The sequence below is a fragment of the Lepus europaeus genome, chromosome 9 (assembly GCF_033115175.1).
Source record: "Lepus europaeus isolate LE1 chromosome 9, mLepTim1.pri, whole genome shotgun sequence".
Taxonomy (NCBI): domain Eukaryota; kingdom Metazoa; phylum Chordata; class Mammalia; order Lagomorpha; family Leporidae; genus Lepus; species Lepus europaeus.
This window is the reverse complement of record NC_084835.1, coordinates 109,529,242-109,550,561: the sequence shown is the minus strand read 5'-3', so window position 1 is coordinate 109,550,561 and position 21,320 is coordinate 109,529,242. Positions and strand designations below refer to the sequence as shown.

Genomic DNA, 21,320 nt, shown 5'->3' with positions numbered 1-21,320 from the left:
ACAGCAGAGAGCTGGCCTGGAAGAGGAACAACCGGGACTAGAATCCGGGGCCCCATCTGGGACTAGAACCCGGGGTATTGGCGCTGCAGGCAGATTAGCCTAGTGAGCTGCGGCGCCGGTCTGTTTTTTCATTTCTAAAATGTGCCTTTTAATACGTTTACTTTATTTACTCCACTAGGTAGAATCTTAAGTACAAAGTCGAGAAGAAGTAGTGAGAGTATATATTCTTGTTTTCTTCATCTTTTACCATTAAATATGATGTTAGCAATAGGTTTTCTATAAATACCTCTTATCAGCTGAAGAAAGCATCCTCCATTCCCACTTTCTTTAAAATTTTTATAGGGAATTGGGCATTGGGCTGTGTCAAATGTTTTTTCTGCATCTTTTCAGATGACTGATTTCTCTTTTATGTATCTCATTAAAATTATACTGATTGATTTTTGGATATTAAGCCAGCCTTTCATTCCCAAGATAAACCCCATTTGGTCATGAAGTGTTATTTGTTTTACATATTATTTGATTTGCTAAAATGTTATGTAGAATTTCTGCATCTATATTTATAAGGGAAATTAGCCTGTGATCTTTCTTCCTTACAATGTCTTTGTTCTAATATCAGAATTATGCTGATTTCACAGAATTGGGAAGTATTTCTATTTCTTCAAATTCTAGATGTTGTGGAGAACTGTTATTTCCTCTTTCTTAAATGTTTAGAATTTACAATGAAACACCTGAGAGTTGAAGTATTATTTGTGAGAAGGTTTTTAACTACAAATTTAATTTCTTTAGTAAACTTCTTCAAATATTCTGTCTTCAGTGAGCTTTGGTGACTGTCTTTTTTCAAGTAGTGTTGTTCATAACATGTCTTCACAAACCTTTGAATTTAAGTAAAATATGTAGCGAGGTAACCTTGTTAACTCTTAATTTTGATACTTTGTTTTTTCCCTATCCATCAGGCTATAGGTCTTTCAATATTACTGATATTCTCAAAGGACTAATTTTTGTTTCACTGTCTTTTCTCTATTGTTTTCTGTTGTTTGCATCATTTATGTATGTCCTCATCTTTATTATTTTCTTTCTTATACTTACTTCAGGTCTCACTTGGTTTTCTTTCTTAGGTAAAGCCTTTCTTATTGATTTGATATCCTTCTTTGTTACTAACACAGACACATTAGTACTATAATTTTCCTTCTAACTACTGTTTTAGTTTTATCTCAAAGTTTGATATGTTTCACTTTCTTCTTGATTTAGTTCAAAATACTTCTTAGTTTCATTTTTGATTTATTATTTAACTCATAAGTTTCCAACTAGTAGGGGATTTTCCATATCTTTGTTACTGACATATTTTATATAACTTAAAAGCTCTTAAATATTAAGTTGTATTTTATGGCCATGATATAGTTTAGCTTAGTGACAAACATATTTAAAAGTAATATAATTGGGGTTAGTGTTTAGTGTAGGGATTAAGAACCAGTTGGGATGCCCACATAATAGTGCTTGGGTTTCTTTCTTTCTTTCTTTTTTTTTTTTTGACAGGCAGAGTGGAGAGTGAGAGTGAGAGTGAGAGTGAGAGAGAAAGGTCTTCCTTTTGGCCGTTGGTTCACCCTCCAATGGCCGCTGCCGCCGGCGCATCTCGCTGATCCGAAGCCAGGAGCCATGTGCTTCTCCTGGTCTCCCATGCGGGTGCAGGGCCCAAGGACTTGGGCCATCCTCCACTGCACTCCCGGGCCATAGCAGAGAGCTGGCCTGGAAGAGGGGCAACCGGGATAGAATCCGGCGCCCCCACCGGGACTAGAACCCGGTGTGCCGGCGCAGCAAGGTGGAGGATTAGCCTGTTAAGCCACGGCGCCTGCTAGTGCTTGGGTTTCAATATCATTTGCACACCCAATTGACACTTCCTGTTTTTTTTTATTATTATTATTATTGTTTTTTATTTTTTGACAGGCAGTGGACAGTTAGAGAGTGAGATAGAGAGAAAGGTCTTCCTTTTGCCGTTGGTTCACCCTCCAATGGCTGCCCTGGCTGGCGCGCTGCGGCCGGCATACCGTGCTGATCCGAAGGCAGGAGCCAGGTGCTTCTCCTGGTCTCCCATGGGGTGCAGGGCCCAAGCACTTGGGCCATCCTCCACTGCTCTCCTGGGCCATAGCAGAGAGCTGGCCTGGAAGAGGGGAATCTGGGACAGAATCCGGTGCCCCGACCGGGACTAGAACCTGGGGTGCCGGCGCCGCTAGGTGGAGGATTAGCCTGTTGAGCCACGGCGCCGGCTGACGCTTCCTGTTAACATGCACCCTGGGATGCAGCAGGTAATAGTTCATGTACATGGTTACCTGCTATCTGTGAGGGAGACCTAGACTGAGTTCTCAGCTTCTTACTTTGGCCTGACCCTACCCTGGCCATTTCAGGCATTTGGGGAATAAATGAGCAGATGCGAGCTCTCTGTCAATCTGTTTCTCAAATAAATAAATAAATAATATTTTAAAAAATATGTATGTATTGGGGCCGGTGCTGTGGTACAGTGGGTTAACGCCCTGGCCTGAAGCACTGGCATCCCATATGGGTGCCAGTTCGAGACCCGGCTGCTCCACTTCCTGTCCAGCTCTCTGCTATGGCCTGGGAAAGCAGTACAAGATGGCCCAAGCCCTTGGGCCCCTGCACCCACGTGGGAGACCCAGAAGAAGCTTCTGGCTCCTGGCTTCGGATCAGCGCAGCTCCAGCCATCGCGGCCATCTGGGGAGTGAACCATCGGATGGAAGACATTTCCCTCTCTCTCTGTATAACTCTGACTTTCAAATACATAAATAAATCTTTAAAAAAAATGTATGTATTGTGGTAGGATGGTTTGATATAGCTAGGTTTAAATTTATCAAGTTGCTGTTTGCTTTCAATGTGTTTCATTTATTCTTTCCCCTCTTATTCTGCATCCTTTCAACTCATCTTCAAAACTGTTCTTTATTCAAAACATCTTCAGAACTATTCCTTATTCATTCTTTAATCATTTATTAAACTTGATTTACCTAAGCTATAATCATAGTATAATACAGTATCATATTTATGTTACTAAATATTACTAATGTTTTTTATGTAATATATGTTCAGTAAATCTACTATTTAGTAAAAAAATAAAGAGATAAATATTTATTACATTTAATTTTTGCCAAATACATTACAGTAATTAAGTGAGTAATGGAACTGACAGTTCCCTTAGAGAGTATGTATTTTTGCTAAAAGATCAGTGGGAAATTTTATGAACCAAGAGACTAATCTTAATTTTAAAATGATGGCCTGACTTCCACATAACAAACCCCCTAGCATATAAGTTTCTCAAGTACAAGATTTAGGGGCTGGCACTGTGGCACAGAGGGTAAAGCCACTGCCTGCAACACTGACGCCAGCATCCACATGGGTGCTAGTTTGTGTCCCAGCTTCTCCACTTCTGGTCCAGCTCCTTGCTAATGGCCAAGAAAAAGCAATGGGATATGGCCATGTATTTTGGTCCCTGCCACCCACTTGGGAGACTCAGATGAAGCTCTTGGCTCCTGGTTTTGGCCTAGCCCAGAGCTGGGCACTGCAGCAATCTGGGGACTGAACCATCAGATCAAAGATCTCTATCTCTCCCTCTCTCTAACACTTTCAAGATAAAGAAATAAATCTTCAAAAAATATATAAAGTATAACATTCAAATTGATCATTAGCACAAAGAAGAAAAGATATTCCAGATCTGAGAGATGACACTAAAACCATTCCTTTGGTTACAAGACTTTATCAGAAAAATAACAATGAAGTTTTAAAACTGGGCCCTCTTCACAGTCACAGCTCATATTACTCATTCAAAATTCTCCCTTAATTACTGTGTTTTCTACTTATCTAACACTTTAATTATTATAGTGTTATTGAGGAGGTTAAACAGGATTTATAAGTATACATTAACAAGTAAGTGCTTTATAGTGAAAAAGTAGCATACTTTAGGAATACATGCAAATATGAATGCATTACATAGTAATGGGGAGTTGTAGGAAGTTATATGGAAAGAATGACAAGTCTTTATGTAGAAAGCTACAAGGAAAGATAAAAAGCCTTGTAAACCAACAAAAAACTAGATTGAGTAGGCAAGATACTAGATAACACTAGCCTTGTAGAATTTTACCATATGTATAATTTTAAAAAATTGTAAAGTAGATAAAAGGGAAATTAGGTAAATTATAAGTTAAAAAGTAAATAAATTACTGTTTTTTAAAAAGTAACTTTACCTGATCATCATTTTCATCTGAAAAGGTAATTGATGTAAGCTTGTAATTATTCTTCAATAAAAATTCATTGACTAAGAAGTTTAGAGCTCTCTTTTCAAGAGGTTTGATTGGCTCCTAGAAGTAAAATACAGACATAAGGAGAACCGTAAGTTTTCCTCCTTCTACATTTGTGCTACCAGTCAAAAACATTTTTAGATCTGTTATTTACCTACCTGAATTTCAGGACTTGATTTATAATTTTTCCGTTCCTGTAAAGGAACTTCATGTTCTGGTGGAAAAAAATATAAATAATACTTTACTATTTTATACTTTAACATATCTTAGCTACTTCTACATTGTCAAAGTAGAAAAAGTCTCAAAAAAGTTTTATGTACACCACCTGCAGCCTTTGTCAGGTTGGCTCGGAGGGCCTGAATGGTCTCCTTGGCTTTCCGTAGTTCAAACTCCAGGACTGGACAGGGATTTGGAATAAACACACACAGGCATCCAACCAAGAAAAGGGAAACAAAAATAAAAAAATAAAAAGCAAGGATGGGTATGAAAAAAAAATACAATTTGTATTGAAAACAGAAAGCATGCAATCTTTATGAAATTTGTGAACGCATGCAGCAGAGTTGATTTGCAAGCAAACTGGTGAATGTTTTCCATAGTTCTAATAGAATTCAGGGGACTATAATCAAATGTTCTAGCTGTCTGACAAAGGATAGTTCTACTTAAAAATAAATTCTATGGCATACTCTCATTTAGGCAAATAAAAATATTAGTAATCTGGATAGTTCTGCTTCATACAGTCTAGGCAAGAAAATATAATGAGATGTTTTCAGCTGACATAATTTTAGGAGAATCAATAAGAATTAGATGAATCCCTAAAACCTTGGGATTTTTTAAAAAGTTATATTTCAATGCATTGTTCAGAATATTAGAATCAGTATAGAAAATAGTAAATAGATCCCTTTGTTAAAATGTTAAGAAGGGAAATGGCTTAAGTATTTAACAAATGTTGGGATACCTGTTAATTTTTCTTTAAACAAGCATATATTTTCTAAAAGCAATCACAGATGTTGTTAAACAACAAAAAAAGGTTGCAAAGCTTTTTAGTTTTCATTTAAAGTCAAAGAGTAGAAATGGTTTCTTCTAATTTCTAAATATAATAATTCTGAAGCAAATGATTATATGCATTTCTAAAAGTATAGTTATCTAAGGATATTAACTAAAATAATGTAAATTTTAAAAGCTTCAGGCCTGTGGCTCCAGTACCTCATAGTGGTGCTGGTTCTTGTTCTGGCTACTCCAGAACGCTGATCCACCTCTCTGCTAATGTATCTGGAAAGGCAATGGAGGGTGGCTCAGGTACTTGGGCCCCCGTACCCACGTGGGAGACCTGGAGGAACCTCCTGGCTCCTAGCTTTGGTCTGGCCCAGCCCCTGTGGTTGCAGCCACTTGGGGAGTGAACCATCGGATAGAAGATTTCTCTCTCTGTCTCTCTCTGTCTCTCTCTCTGTAACTTTCAAATAGATGGATAAATCTTTAAAAAATTTTTTTTCAAGTTTCTCATAACTCTTCAAATAGGATTGATCTTGTTAACAATTAGTAACAAAGCTCAAAGATTTCTCATATTCTCATAGTCTGGTTATAAGATAAACATGTATACTGAGGAAATATTTTAATACACTCATAAAACATTTCATCATGAGAAAGATATAACTCCATGTGTCTTATCCTGGAAATTTTCTTAAAATTTATATTGTGTCAAACAAAAAGCAAGCTTAGAGTTGGATAAAAAAGACATCTTTCTTAAATGAAGCTCTGGGAAGCTTAAATGATCCTTGCCACAAACTGATATTAAAAATTATAGTAGTGAAATAGTTCTGCATAAAAAACAGGAAATTTAAGCTTTTACCTTAAAGATATATTTTTTTTTCTGATTGATTATAAGTTGAAAAATGAAGATGTCAAATGAGATGTTATCAGAGACAACAAAGATATAAAAATATGGAAAAATTAGGATTCACGCAGTTTGCATATTTTCAATAAAAACTTAAGATGTCATTGAATACATCTAGTACATGAAGGCCAATTATTTTGATGCACAGAATTTAACTGCAGCAATACAGAAGCACAAATAAAAATCAGATGACACTATATGCTAAAATATGCTTTTTGGTAGTCAGCAATGCTGATCTGCAAACATTTCTGTGCAACAAAGTTATAAAATTTTCCCTAAAACTTACACTTCTGGAAATTCAGAGTTATATTAAAGTCTATACACATTCAGTGTGTAAGGCAAGTACGGAAAAGGTTTAAATAGCATGTTGGTTTACTTTTTCTTTTTTAAATTTCAGAACTTGAAGTAGTTGATTTTGATCTGAAAATATCTAACTGTACCTTAAATAAATTTATGCTTTCAAATGACTTGAAATTTACTGACATATTACAGAACAATTGCAGATCAGAAATGCCCTATACCACAATGATAGAAACATGAAAAAATGAAAGGGAAAAAAACTGGTTAAAACACAAACCAGGAAAAACTCAAAATTCAATTGGTGAAGGTTCAGATGACAAAGAGCAAAACACTGAAAGATTAAGGCACAGAAAGCCAGAAAAACCCATGTCAGACGGCAAGAATTCATATTTTTATGCACATATACATATATATTGCCAAATTTTATTAAGACATTACCAGCACTTGGAAAAGATAGTGCCTATCAAAATGAATTCACTCTGCTGCATGTTTCTTGATATACAACATAGATTTTAAAAGACAAAGGCATTTCTTTGATGCTCTATTAAGGCACAGTATGATCAAGTAACTTCAGTTATGTGAGAAAGAGTTTTACAATAAAGGTCCTTTAATAGCAGTGTTGTATTTAAGCACATAGGAATTTGCGTTAATTAAAACATTGCATTAAAGCCCCAAATTAATTACCCTGTAAAATGATACATTGAACTAAATAACTTCAAAGTTTTTTCAAATATTATGATTCTTCTAAAAAATATTTGATGACATTATGTGTATTAAAAAAAATGCTGCAGGAACCAACAACCAACATCAACCTATTCATTCTACTTGCCCAACTCCACTGAATGCAATTTTACTAGAACTAATGTAATAATTGCAAAGATGTAGTTGTATATCAATATTGCAAATTAATTAACCAAAATAATCAATGATTAAATCAGTACAAGTAATTCCAGATTAGCTGAATTATTTCCCCTATATCACAAGCCCCGACTGTTGCGGCCATCTAGCCAACCCAAAAATTTCTAACTTGATCCTATCTAAATGAATATAACCATTTTACTTTCAAATCTGGTCCTCTTTCTTTTCTGCAATTTCTCTCCACAAATGGCATGACACCCAGATGGACAAATAGGAATGCTGGAAATTACTCTTCATTTATCTCTTGCCCTCACCTTCACATAAATTCAATGTCCAAGTCATACTTATTACAATCTTTTAGTAACTCCCTAAATAATAAATTACCTCAGCTATCTCTGTAATTGTCATAGTTTAGACCTTTCTGAGTTATCACATAACTAACTATAAAAACCTACAACCATTTTTAAAGGCTCTGAAAAATCCAGCAGAAAACTGATTTTCTAAACTTATCTAGCTATACAATTCTCTTTTTTTCTCAAAATTTTTTTTACTGCTAAACTAATATTGTTGAGAAATATACTTTAGGAAATGGTAATCTAAAAAAAAAAAAACACTAAGATCTACAAAAGCTTAATGGCTATTTAAATTATTTCTATTTGTAACTTAACTACCCATCACAACGCTGCAATTTTTTCCCTTTCAGACTACTTTCATTTCATGGTAATAAGTGCAGAAAAACATTTTCAAAATGTTACCTGTCTTCCTTAAAACCTTGTTGGAACATATATCCTATTTTAAATTCTACAAAGACATAAAATAAAATTTAGATAAGGTTCAAAACCATACCAATGCTGCTAGTTATCCAGGGGACAGAAGCAGAAGTCTGAAAGCCATTTTAGAATGTCTGCTAGATTATGGTAGGTTATTAAAGGCTTCATACTGTCTTTACTATTGATCGTTGTTCCTAGAACAACATACTACCTAGAATACAGAGTAAGCGCTTAACAAATATTTGCTTAGTGAATGGACATTCCAATACTTCATGCCATGTGATAAATCTGAAATATTAACTGATCTTTCTAGCATTAAAGAGTGTCTTTCCCTACAAATTGGGAAGCATAGTTTTTGTAGTTCTCTATATCCCAGCACAGAGTTAAACTGTAAATTAGAGAAGTAATACAGTAACAGAGATAAAGTAACAAATTCAAGAGTTTTGATGCTAAATGATAAATCTTGTGCACTGGAAATAAGAATATAGGTGGTTCTAAAATTATTAATAGGTTCTTGCCACTATTTCCAAAGCACTGAACACGTATTTGTTTATAGACACATTTCAAAACAGATTCCTTGAGGGCAGAAATGTTATCTACTTCATATTACTTACCTACTACTTAATACAATACCTAGCACACACAAAGCAGATACTTAAAATGCCTAAAATTAATTAAATAATGGCAATTTCAACATTTAGAATATGGATGCCTCTTGTTACCTTTATCTTTTAAGCCTTTTAACAAAAGAGGAAAAAATCAGTTAAAGCTCATTAATCTGCTACCACTTAGACTGCTTTTACCTGAAAGTGTATAATTCATAAGGAAAATAGTGAAATAGAAAATGTCTAAAATATAAAGCTTTTAAAATTTTACTTCTTTGAAAACAGCTTATGTTGAAATAGGCTGTACAAGAAAGACACGATTCTGTGATCCACATGAATAAACAGATAGATAAGAACTACAGCCTCATACTAAGAAGAAGCATTGTGGACTCTGGAATAAAAAGCCTATGTGTTGACACTACTGGGCAAATTTCACAACCTGGTAAGCCTCAACTTCTGGTTTACAAAAAAAGGATCTTATGACTTCTTACAATAACATGGAGAATTATTAACAAGATTAAAAAAGCTTTAAGCCAAGCACCTAACATAGATTCTAGGGCAGAGAACATGTTGAAGAAATAATTGTTCATCTAGAGATTCCTTCCTCTTTGAAGGATAATCCATAAAGACTTGAGAAAATAACTAGATTTTGAAATCCAGGAGAGCAGTGGCAAGAATGATGCTGAAAACCAAATACAGTCTCCATCTCATAAACAACAGCTGATTAAAGGTTGTAGAAATACCACATTTGCCTGTTGGGACAATGGACCCATGATCTTTGTTATCACAGACTTCTATCTAAGACTGGCACAGGAAAATGTCAAAACAGACTTTTGTTCTTTCTTAGAAGCCCCTTCATTCTTGGTGAGGTTTATATGTGACCCAATGACAGATGACACCAAAAGTTAAGTTTTCTGGATTATTAGTCTTTGTTAAGCTTTTAAGTTACTACCAATGGTTAGCAAAAGGAGTTAAAATCTGTTTGGAAATGAGGATTGTGAATAAGTGAAAATTTTTTGTGATGCTTCATCTACATACTCACACATGTGATTCAACAACACTATAATACAAAAACACTAAGAGACTGAAAGCTATTTTCTTGGGGAACTGATATTCTTCCTTTTTCCCAACGAATATGAAAGAAACCATGTATTTATAAATGAGCAAGTAATACTAATTAAAAGTTACTTTGTTTCTCCAAAGGTAGAAACATAGCATATTCTTGAATTATATACATTTATATGCTTTTTACATATTAAGTATATAAAACTATTAAAATGTAAAGTTAAAACTATCGCATATTTAATATATTTCACTTTTAGTTGTTCAAGCCTGTGGGCTATCCAGACCTACTGCTCTTTATTCACTGACTATCACAAACTGGATCAGAAGGAGAATATAAACATTTTCACTTTGAGTCCTAATAAATAGTCAGAAATAAAAACGTCATGTAAACAGTTAAATCTGGTCAGAAAAATTTCTAATTTCTTCTTTTCTATCAATATTGCCAAGAATAATTACAGACTGTTCCAAATAATTAAATTATTAATTTAAGCTATCAAGAATTTGCTTTTACATCAATATCTTTCCCTAATTGGGAATACAAAATATCTAAATAATGAGAATAATGATGAACCTCTTAAATTTGACTCAATTAAGTTTTGAAAAGGAAGTAAAGAAAAGAACATAATTATGTGGCTAATTTCTAGCTAGGCATTGCATTCTAAACGTAATAATTAGTACAATAAAATCATACAAAACAATATATTTATTTAGTCCCTAAATAAATACTACATATTTAATATATAACATATCTAATGATATGCATCATTGTTACTTTTTTTTTTTGACAGGCAGAGTGGACAGTGAGAGAGACAGAGAGAAAGGTCTTCTTTTACCGTTGGTTCAGCCTCCAATGGCCACTGCGGCCGGCGCACCATGCTGATCTGAAGCCAGGAGTCAGGTGCTTCTCCTGGTCTCCCATGCAGGTACAGTGCCCAAGCACCTGGGCCATCCTCCACTGCACTCCTGGGCCACAGCAGAGAGCTGGACTGGAAGAGGGACAACCAGGACAGAATCTGGCGCCCCAACCAGGACTAGAACCCGGTGTGCTAGCGCCGCAAGCGGAGGATTAGTCTATTGAGCCGTGGTGCCGGCCGTCATTGTTACTTAATGAGTGGTATAATTGGTAGGATAAATAAGTTCTAAAATTACTCAAATAATTTCCATTTGATTTGCTAATTTTAGATGTTAGTGATGTGACTTGCTGTTTTGATACAATTGTCAATAAACAATGCTTATGAGTAACCATGATTTAAAACCAGTCAAATGAAACTCTTCCAGTAACTTCTCCATTAAATTGATAATGCTACTGTTTGCACTGCTGAATCCTCACTCAGCTTTTGTTGAACTAAAAACAATTACAAATTTCCTCTACTCATAACACTGAAAATTTTAAATATTCAATCTCTATTATCAAGCAAGAAATGAATGTCATATTGGAATGTCATTTTTAATTACATCAAAACTTGGTCCTTCTTGCCAAGATGCAGCATATGGCATAATAAACTGTAGGCTCTGTTGCTAAGTTATCTGGATTGAATCCTAGCTCTGCTACTGATGCCTTACATGTCTCTGAATGTCTTCATTTCTTAAGGAGGGAAGTATGATGGATTTTACCACCAAATGAGTCAATACACATTTAGAGTATTAAGAATGGAGCAGGTGCTAATAAAAACTAGCAATTGTTTTTATTCATAATGACCATAGCAAGTAAGCATTTGGTAGGCTTTAGAAAACTCGCTCTAGTAAATGGAAGAATAGAGTTGGTCAAAATAGAAATCCACATATGGGTAAGACCCCATGATGCCCTCTCAAGTTCAATGTCCCATATGGCATCCCTCTTGTTCTAATATCCACCATTCCAAGGAGCTCAACATAAACTAATTGATGTCTGACTGCTTTTCTTATCTCTCTCAGAGCCAAGTCTATGAAAACTATAACTGCAATGTACTCAAGAATGACTTCAATTGCAGGTAGCCATGCTCCTGAGGTAATAGAAAGGTATTAGATATTTACACCTAAGGAGCCAGGGCTGTTACACTGGTGAATGTGAGGGTAGACCTCCAGCAGATTCCAGGTGGCTCTTTTAGTATAGATGGAACACAGGGTACAAATTGGTGCTCTCAAGTACCTACAGGCCAATAGTGATGGGGGTGGGGAATAATGTACCAAGTATTATCTTCTATTTTCCGGATTATAGGAAGTTTCTGGAAACATACTTTGATGGCGGCAGAGCTCCCAGGGAACACAGGAAAAGTTTTCTTCAGTAACCAGAATAGAACAATTTCAACCAATTTTTAACAATCATTAGAGCTGTACTGATAAACATACCTGAATATCAGCCCTGGTTTGGAGGATTAAGGAATAAGGCTAAGCTTAACTTTGTACTAACAAAATGACTAACTTAAGCTTATATTACAACTGTTGCTTGTAAATGGCTATTAATAAGCAGAACTCAGCAAACTGGAAGGGAATACAAGCAGAACCTGAAATTCACAGCACCACTGGAAGAGGAAGTTGGGGTATCCCCAAAATAATAAATTAGTAATTAGTAACAATACATTAGTAATATAATTTTGTATCTAACAGTATGTTACATTAATATACTAAAAATTATAGAAAGAAGAGAATCCCTCAAGCCATTTCATTATTACTGGAAAGTAAAACATTTAAATTTATATCCATAATCTTACTCACCTGCCACTCTCTCATCTGTTTCCCTGTTACCATCATCTGAGTATCTTGCAAAGTCTAAAGAATCAAGAGTACTGATGCTCCCAGCTCGATCTGAAATTTAAAAAAAAATTAAAGAAATAGATCTTTATTTAACTGCAAAAATAACAGATGGGAATGAAAATACCTATCAATACTTCCAGTTAATAAAAGTATGAATTCTAGTGAAACCAAAAACTAAAGTAGAAATGATCAAACCAATTAAATTACTTTAAAATAATAACAAGAAAAAAGATTTAGAAGAAAATTAACAGAGTCTCTGTGGCACAATAATAAAAGGTCTAATAGATGCAGAATTGAAGTCAGCAACAGATAAGGTAAAAAGTAGATCAGATACAAAATTAAGAAGGACAGAGAACACTAAAGACAATAAATAAAGTGAACAGAAACTTAGGTGTATCATATTCAAATTCCTAAAAACCAAAAAAAAAAAAAAAACAAAATATTAAACACAGATAGGTAAAAATACCTTTATATAAGGAGCAATGATTTGAGTGACTGCTGATTTCTTCTAAAAACATGAAACCAAAAACATCCAAAATGGGAAGGTAGAAGTATAACTATTTCTATTCAAAGGTGACATGCTTTTGTATATAAGAAACTAACCCAAAATGGATCAAAGACCTAAATCTACAACTTAATAATAATAATCAAATTATTAGAGAGAATTGGGGAAACTCTGCAAGAAATTGGCATAGGCATAGTTCTTGGAAAAGGCCTCAGAAGCACAGGCAATCAAAGCCAAAATTGACAAATGGGATTACATTAAGCTGAGAAGCTTCTGCACTACAAAAGAAACACTTAATAAAGAGAAGAGGCAACCAACAGAATGGGAGAAATTATTTGCAAACTATGCAACTGATAAAGGATTAATATCCAGAATCTATAAAGAGCTCAAGAAACTTAACAACAAAACAAACAATCCAGTTAAGAAATGGGCAAAGGTCTAAGACAGGCATTTTTCAAAAGAAATTCAAATGGCCAACAGACACAGGAAAAAATGCTCAGGATCAATGCAAACCAAAACCACAATGAGGGTTCACCTCACCCCAATCAGAATGGCTCTCATACAGAAATCCAAACAAATGCTGGCGAGGATGTGGGGAAAAAGGTACCCTAATCCACCAATGGTGGGAAACTAAACTGGTACAGTCACTGTGAAAGACAGTATGAAATCTTAATTCTAGTGAAATCTAGACCCAACAAATGACCTAGCCATTCCACTCCTGGGAATTTGCCCAAAGGAAATGAAATCAGTATATGAAGGAGTGATCTGTAACCCCATGTTTATTGCAGTTCAATTCACAGTAGCTAAGATATGGAATCAACCCAGATGTGCACCAATTGAAGACTGGATAAAGAAATTATGGTATATACTATGGAATACTACACAACAGTAAAACAAACAAACAAACAAAAAGAAATCCTGTCATTTGCAAAAATATGGATGCAAGTGGAAGCCATTATACTTAGTGAAATAAGCCAGTCCCCAAAAGACAAATACCATATATTCACCTTGATCTCTGGTAACTAATAGAGCATCTGAAAGATAATTTATAGAAGTGATATTCACACTTTGAGATGTGATAACTTTGAACAGCTCTTGTCTTGGCTGTTGAGGAACAGTTTTTTTTTTTTTTTTTTGATTCTTCATACTATTTGTTGAACCTTTACTTAGTGTAGGGTTAATCGTATGAGTATAAAGTTAACTGAAAACAGATCTTTGTATAAAATATGATTGGAATAGAAAAGGGAGGAGGATGAAGAGAGGGGGTAATGGGTGCAAGCGAGCATAGCGTGAGAAGAACTGCTGTTTCTAAATTTGTATATATGGAAAGCATAAAATTTGTATACCTTAAATTAAAGTTCTAGGTTAAAAAGTGATTCATGGCTTAACCCAAAAAAAAAATAAAATAAAATAAAAAAATTAAAAAGGAAACTAACAAATCTACTAAAAATAATTATGCTCAATAAATGAGCATTTCAGAACTGTAGAAAATAATCAATACACGGAGAGCGGCAAGATGGCGGAATAGGAAGGGAGCACACTATTAGTCCGGGGGAGAGACAGTTTAATATAAGTGGAGATACTGCAGGGTCCAGGAAGAGTAGGGGAAGAAACAGCAGAGGAAACTCTTCCGAAACTAGTGATTCATAGTGGACCTGCGTGGAGAGCGTGGGAGCCCAAGTTCGGGACACCAGCAGCAGACTCAACACACCAGCGCTGGAACGCGAGGTGAGCCGAACCTCAATAGCCCAAGACACCAGTGGGCAAGCGGAAAGAGGAGACTAGAGGGAACGAGGCTTGAAACTCCATGGGGAAAAGTTCACCAGGCTAACTAGAAGAGAGAGAGAGAAAAAAAAAAGTGACCAATACGGACACAAGTTTCTCTCTCTCCACTCACCCCTCAAAGGCGAGCAAGACAAAGAGCAGGCGCCATTTTGGACATACGTCATAAGCAGGGCGACCTCAGGTCTGCACCGGCCCTGAGCCTAGCAGAAAAACCTGACTCTGGGGGGAGGGGTGAAATAACAGGAGATTAGCATCTAACTTGGCAACCCAGTGGGAGACTGCAGGAGAATTGGAGCCCACACTGAGGGCAGCACAGATTCCCTGTGTGGTCCTTGGGAAAGAGCTTCTGATCTCTGGCTCCTGTGGGTATATCATTTGCCTGGTAACTACCTCCAATTACGTTCAGCTGTGCGGAATTACTTCCCTTTTGAATCAAAAAAAAAGAAAGAAAGAAAGAGAGATTTAGCACACCTAACCTGGGAGTGTCATCTTTGACACACCCTCAATCTTGAGGAACCAAACACAGCTCTCAGTCCACACTCATCTCAAGCCTCTAAGGCTCCACTGAAAGCAGACAGTCCACTTAATATAGAGCCATAGTGTAACAAGAAAAAACACCACAGTGAAGAAACCAAATATCGCCAATATGCCAAACAACAAACGCAAAAACCGAGGTAACAAGAACAAGGAAGACACTATGACGCCCCCAAATGAAAAAGACACCCCAATTCAAGATTATGAAGATGATGAGATTGAAGAAATGCAAGAAGTGGATCTCAAAAAATTGATAAGAACATTAAGAAGTTCTCAAAAACAAATTCTTGAACTACAGAAATCCTTAATGGACAAGATAGAAAATCTCTCTCGTGAAAATGAAATATTAAGGAGGAATCAAAATGAAATGAAACAACTAGTAGAACAAGAAACTGTCATAGTGACGAGAAATCATAATGAAATGAAGAATTCAATAGATCAAATGACAAACACATTAGAGAGCCTTAAAAACAGAATGGGTGAAGCAGAAGAGAGAATATCAGACTTAGAAGACAGAGAACAGGAAAGGAAACAGGCAAACCAAAGAAAAGAAGAAGAAATTAGAAATCTAAAACATATTGTCGGGAATCTACAGGATACTATTAAAAAACCCAACATTCGGGTTCTAGGAGTTCCTGAAGGCATGGAGAGGGAGGAAGGATTAGAAGGCATTTTCAGTGACATACTAGCAGAAAATTTCCCAGGTTTGGAGAAGGAAAGAGGCATCTTAGTACAGGAAGCTTATAGAACCCCTAATAAACATGACCAAAAGAGATCCTCACCACGACATGTTGTAATCAAACTCACCACAGTGAAACATAAAGAAAAGATCCTAAAATGTGCAAGAGAGAAACGTCAGATTACTCTCAGAGGATCTCCAATTAGACTCACAGCAGACTTCTCATCAGAAACCCTACAAGCTAGAAGGGAATGGCAAGACATAGCTCAGGTACTAAGAGAGAAAAACTGCCAGCCCAGAATATTATATCCTGCAAAGCTCTCATTTGTGAATGAAGGTGAAATTAAGACTTTTCATAGCAAACAGAAACTGAAAGAATTTGTGGCCACTCATCCTGCCCTGTAAAAGATGCTTAAAGATGTGTTACACACAGAAACACAGAAACATGGTCACCAATATGAAAGAAGGTAAAGGAAGGAACCTCATAGCAAAAGATCACAGGAAGCTCAATTTCTCTTTGACATAGAATTAAACTCTGATGCTCTGTTAAAGCGATGTGTTAAAGTAATCTATTATGTTCTCTTGATGTCTGTTAAATTCTAATTGTTCAAAAACAGCTGAATTTTTATTAAGAGCTATGGGTTATTTAAATATGTGCTTTTTTCAAAAATTTGAATAATCACCTTGTAACAATGATCAAATTTGGTCTATGTTATGTCATGATTTTAAGGAATCTTATTTCAACCAGATATTTTGGATTTTGAGCCTTCTTGGCATTCTTGACAGGCATTCAAAAAATCAAAGTTTCAAACAATCTGGTCTCTAAAATTTCCAGTAAATCCTGGACTTTGGTTTTTCCAGTTTGGGCCCAACTGAAAAAATCGAAGGACCTATGTCTCTCATCTTATAGAGACACCAACTAATCAGTCTATTTGGATTATATTAGAAGGACTGTCAACATGTGATGTGGTACCAGACTTTAAGTTTCTATAATGGAAAATGCTATTAATACAAATGTTTGAGAATTAAAAAGTCTAATGATCTTGTGTTACTAGACATGATAGTTATCTTAATGAGAAAGCCCCAGAGGCCCAAAGGGTTAAATACTTGTAAAATCCTACAGGTTCTTTCAAAAATACTGTGAAGTAAGCAAGTGCCTCTTGTTGGTTGATGAGTTTATAATTTTAAACATGGCGACTTAAAGTCTTTTGTCATCCACAGTTATATATGATGTGCTGCTCATAAAACTAAAGCGTTGTTGGTTCTGTGTTTAGCTGTCCTCCTATAGGTTCCTATGGACTTTTTCCAGCCACTTTTATTGTATTCAGTACTTTGGGATGGTTCTGTAAACAGATGAAGCCAATAATGTATTAACAGTACCAACTGAGAGAAAGTATGGTTAACTGAGGTTACTAAAAACAAAAAGCAATTCAAATCAATTGGCAATCTACAAAAAGAGTTAAAGATTTTAAAAGCTATTATTAAAATTGCTATATTGGTCTACTATGCTATGTTATATGTGTGTACATATTGTATGTCCACATGGGGAAATTTTATTAAGAGTTTTATTTTAAATGGCTTATAGATAAGATTGTCCATAAATTTAAGCTGCTAAATTAATCAAAGATACATTTTAATTTGTGTGACCTGAATCTGTGTATCATATGTTTTAAACGTGTTGGTAGAAAGAAACTAAAAACATTTTCTATGGTTGTGCTTAAGTTTACTGGTTAAACAAACTATACCATGTTAGATATTTAAGAGGTGTTTTCAATTACATGATTCTTAAAATTTATAGAAGGCATTGGACCTTCTGGTAAATGTTTTCTTAAGTTGTTATCTAATGGTTGAAACTGTTTGCTAAGTATTCATGTGATATTGCTATTGTCAGCAAGCGATCTAGGACTTGCTCCCTCATTTCTCTATTCTAAGCCCAACTTGTTCTTTCATTTCTCTATTCTCTTCAAGGTAGGAAACTAATTCTATTATGAAGGAATCTGTAGGACGCACAATTTAATCTTTAGACCTTATAAAAGAGATGGCTAACATTTTTCTGTAATAGCATAGCCAAAATAAGAACTTAAATAATAATCTCATAGCTAGATTCACTTCGCCATCAGCGAAGTAAGCAGTAAGTAGAAAAAACCTCCCTTTCAGACCAAAGGGAAAGAAAGTTTTAAAGTGAGACTATAATTTTCCTCATGGGCATTGTCTACCTTAGAAAAACTACTACAGAACATGCCTGTGACTAGAGACTTGTAGTTCAGGCCACCGAAGATTAGAGATGGGACATGGGCACTCCCTTGACTTGCATCCTCTGGTCTGCTTTAACACAAACCAGGAGGAAAAGAAAGCTAGGCATCAGAACCAATGGGTGGCAGGCCTATTAATGGCTGATCTGTACAGTGATCTGCCCTCAAGGAGACCCAACAGGCCAGTCCACTGCAGTGGCTTTCAATGTGGTAAGCCTGGGCTTCAGCAGAAGTCAGCTTGTGAAGAGCCCTGGCAGCTCTGCCAAGAGTTGGATCACTGGAAATGGACCTGCCCTGGAGTCGAAGGATGCCCAGGTCAGACCCACAGATCTTACTGGCTCTAAGCTGAAAAGCCCTTCACTCAGCCCAACTTCCAAAGTGACCACTGTAGCTGAGGGTATGGTCAAGTAGGGTCAGCAACATTGCAGGCAGAACTGTAAATTTCTTGTTAGAGATGCCCCCTGCCTTTACCTGGCCAGCTCTCCTCCCAGGCCAGCCAAGTAATGAAAGTCAACAGAGTGCCTTCCCCTAGGAGGTTCATACCTCCCTTAGGATATACCCCATGTGAAGAGATAGGTAGGTCTGGACCTCTTAACTTACAAGGCCTAAAGCCCACCAGATTATTATCAAGCCCCTTCTGTCCGGTTCTATTTGGCTCTAAATCAGAAAACTTAATTGTAGCTTAGACAGCACCTTTCTTAGCTCCTCTAATAATGACTCTGTCCTTTGTTCTAGACCCTGTCTAGCACACTTGGGCCTCATTCCTTTGTAATCATAACCTCTACCACCAATGGCTCTACTCCCAACCTGTGTGTACTGATGGTCCTCTTCCCCCCTTAATGCTGTATAATTGTTCAAACCTGGTAAATGCCACTCTTAGGATCATTGGTTACTATCCTCACCCTGTCTTTTATGACCTTGTCTAAATATGATCAGAGTCGGCAAACTTGGAAGGCTTCCATAGCCTTGGCAACTCATGACGACAGCCTAGGGTGGTTACTGGCGCCATAAACTAGAGTGTCAATTTGTTGGGTCAACAACAGGAGCCACTGTGCACTTGCTCCTCATTTGGGATATCTGTCCTTAATGTGCTGTACATTTTGATTTAATGCTATAACTAGCACTCAAACAGCATGTTTCACTTTGTGTTTCTATGTGGGTGCAAACTGTTGAAATCTATATACTAAATTGATCTTCTGTATATAAAGAGAATTGAAAATGAATCTTGATGCAAATGGAAGGGGAGAGGAGGTGGGAGAGGGGAGGGTTGCGGGTGGGAGGGATGTTATGGGAGGGGGAAGCCATTGTAATCCATAAGCTGTACACTGGAAATTTATATTCATTAAATAAAAGTGAAAAAAAAATAAAAAATAAAAAGAGGAGGAAAAAGGGGGAAAAAAAAGAAAATAATCAATACACAAAAAACTATCATCTTTTTATATACTATCAATGATCATTCAAGAAAAGTTTCATTTTCAATAATATCAGAAAAAAATACTTAAGAATATAATCAATGAAAATGGTTAAAACTTATATAATAAAAACTGTAAGACATTGTTGAAAGAAATTAAAGATGATCTAAATAAATGTTAAGCCATCCTGAGCTCAAGGATTAGAAGAGCTATAACAGGATGACAATATTCTACAATCAACCTTTAGATTCAATGCAATCTCTATCAAAAATTCTAGTTGATTTTTTTTCTTTTTTGTGCAGAAATTTAGAATTTGATTTTAAAGCTGATATGGAAACCAAAAAGTCCAATAGTCAAAATAATCTTCAAAAACAATAAGGATGGAAGACCACACTTCTTGATTTTAAAGTTAACGCAAAGCCGCAGGAATCAAGACAGGACGAAACTGGTATATATATATATGTGTGTGTATCATAGAATTGAGAATCCAGATATTAGACCTTACATTTATGTTTGTTTTTTGCCAAAGGTATGAGAATACCTCAATGTAGAAAAGAAGTTTTTTCAAGAGAAATGGAAATGTATGTTCACACACACACACACACACAAATGTTTATGAATATTCCTTAGCAGTTTTATTCATAATGGTGACAAAGTACAAACAAACCAAATGTTCATCAATAGATGAATCGACAAAATGTGGAATAGCTATACTATGAATTATGATTCTGCCATAAAAAGGGAGTTTACTATACATGCATGGCATAACACAGGTGAACCTAGAAAACATGCTGATTTAAAGAAGCCAGACACAAAGTCACATTTCGTACATACTGATCTTTCACACGAAATGTACAGAATAGATGAATTCACTAGGGTAGAAAGTAGATTACCGTTTTCCTGGAGCTGGGGGTTGGATATGAATGTAGTATCTGTTAGTGGGTAAGAGATTCGCTTTGGGGGTTATGAATATGTTCTTTAGTAGATTTGGTGATGGACACATAATTCTGGAAGTATACTGAAAAACACTGAGTTGTGCACTCTAAATGGATGAATTTTAAGGTAGTTAAAATTTATCTCAAGAAAGCTATCCTTAAAAATCATGGAACAATATCCTTAGAGTGCAATGAGAAAAACAAAAACAAAAACAAAAACAAAAAAAAAAACCTGCATTCCAAATTCAATATTCAATATCCAGGAAAAAATATCCTTTCACAATGACAAAAATATTATATGTCAGATCAAATTCTAAAGCACAGGAAAAGGGAAAATCAACGTATGAAAACACCTCAACTCATTAACCTGTGCTGTGGTTTGTTCTGTTTCTATCCAGAGAAGCATTTAATTTCTCTGCAGTTTAAGCATATATAGTAAGTAGTAACTTGCTATCTACTTAAGTTTTAAGACAGCTTAAACAAATGTGCTGAAAAGAGCCAGCATTGTGGCTAGCGTGTTAAGCTGCTGCCTGCAACACTGGCATCTCTAGGGAAGCTGGTTTGAATTCTGGCTGCTCCACTTCCAAAACAGCTCCCTGCTAATGGCCTGGGAAAAGCAGAGGAAGATGGCCCATGAACTTGGGCTGCTGAACCCACTATGGGAGACCTGAATAAAGAAAGGCTTCTGGCTTCGTCCT

General features: G+C 35.9%; 1 protein-coding gene across 5 annotated transcripts in view; it reads right to left on the bottom strand.

Moving 5' to 3' along the window:
• The window catches only part of RELCH (RAB11 binding and LisH domain, coiled-coil and HEAT repeat containing), a 128,916-nt gene that overhangs the window by 88,186 nt on the left and 19,410 nt on the right, over positions 1-21,320 (bottom strand). For all 5 annotated transcript variants that reach the window (XM_062201766.1, XM_062201767.1, XM_062201768.1 and 2 more), the window contains exons 2-5: positions 12,482-12,571; positions 4,624-4,695; positions 4,457-4,512; positions 4,245-4,358 (exon numbers count right to left, since the gene is read on the bottom strand). In XM_062201766.1, the coding sequence (XP_062057750.1) occupies positions 4,245-4,358; positions 4,457-4,512; positions 4,624-4,695; positions 12,482-12,571 (332 nt within the window). The remainder of the gene's footprint in view (positions 1-4,244; positions 4,359-4,456; positions 4,513-4,623; positions 4,696-12,481; positions 12,572-21,320) is intronic.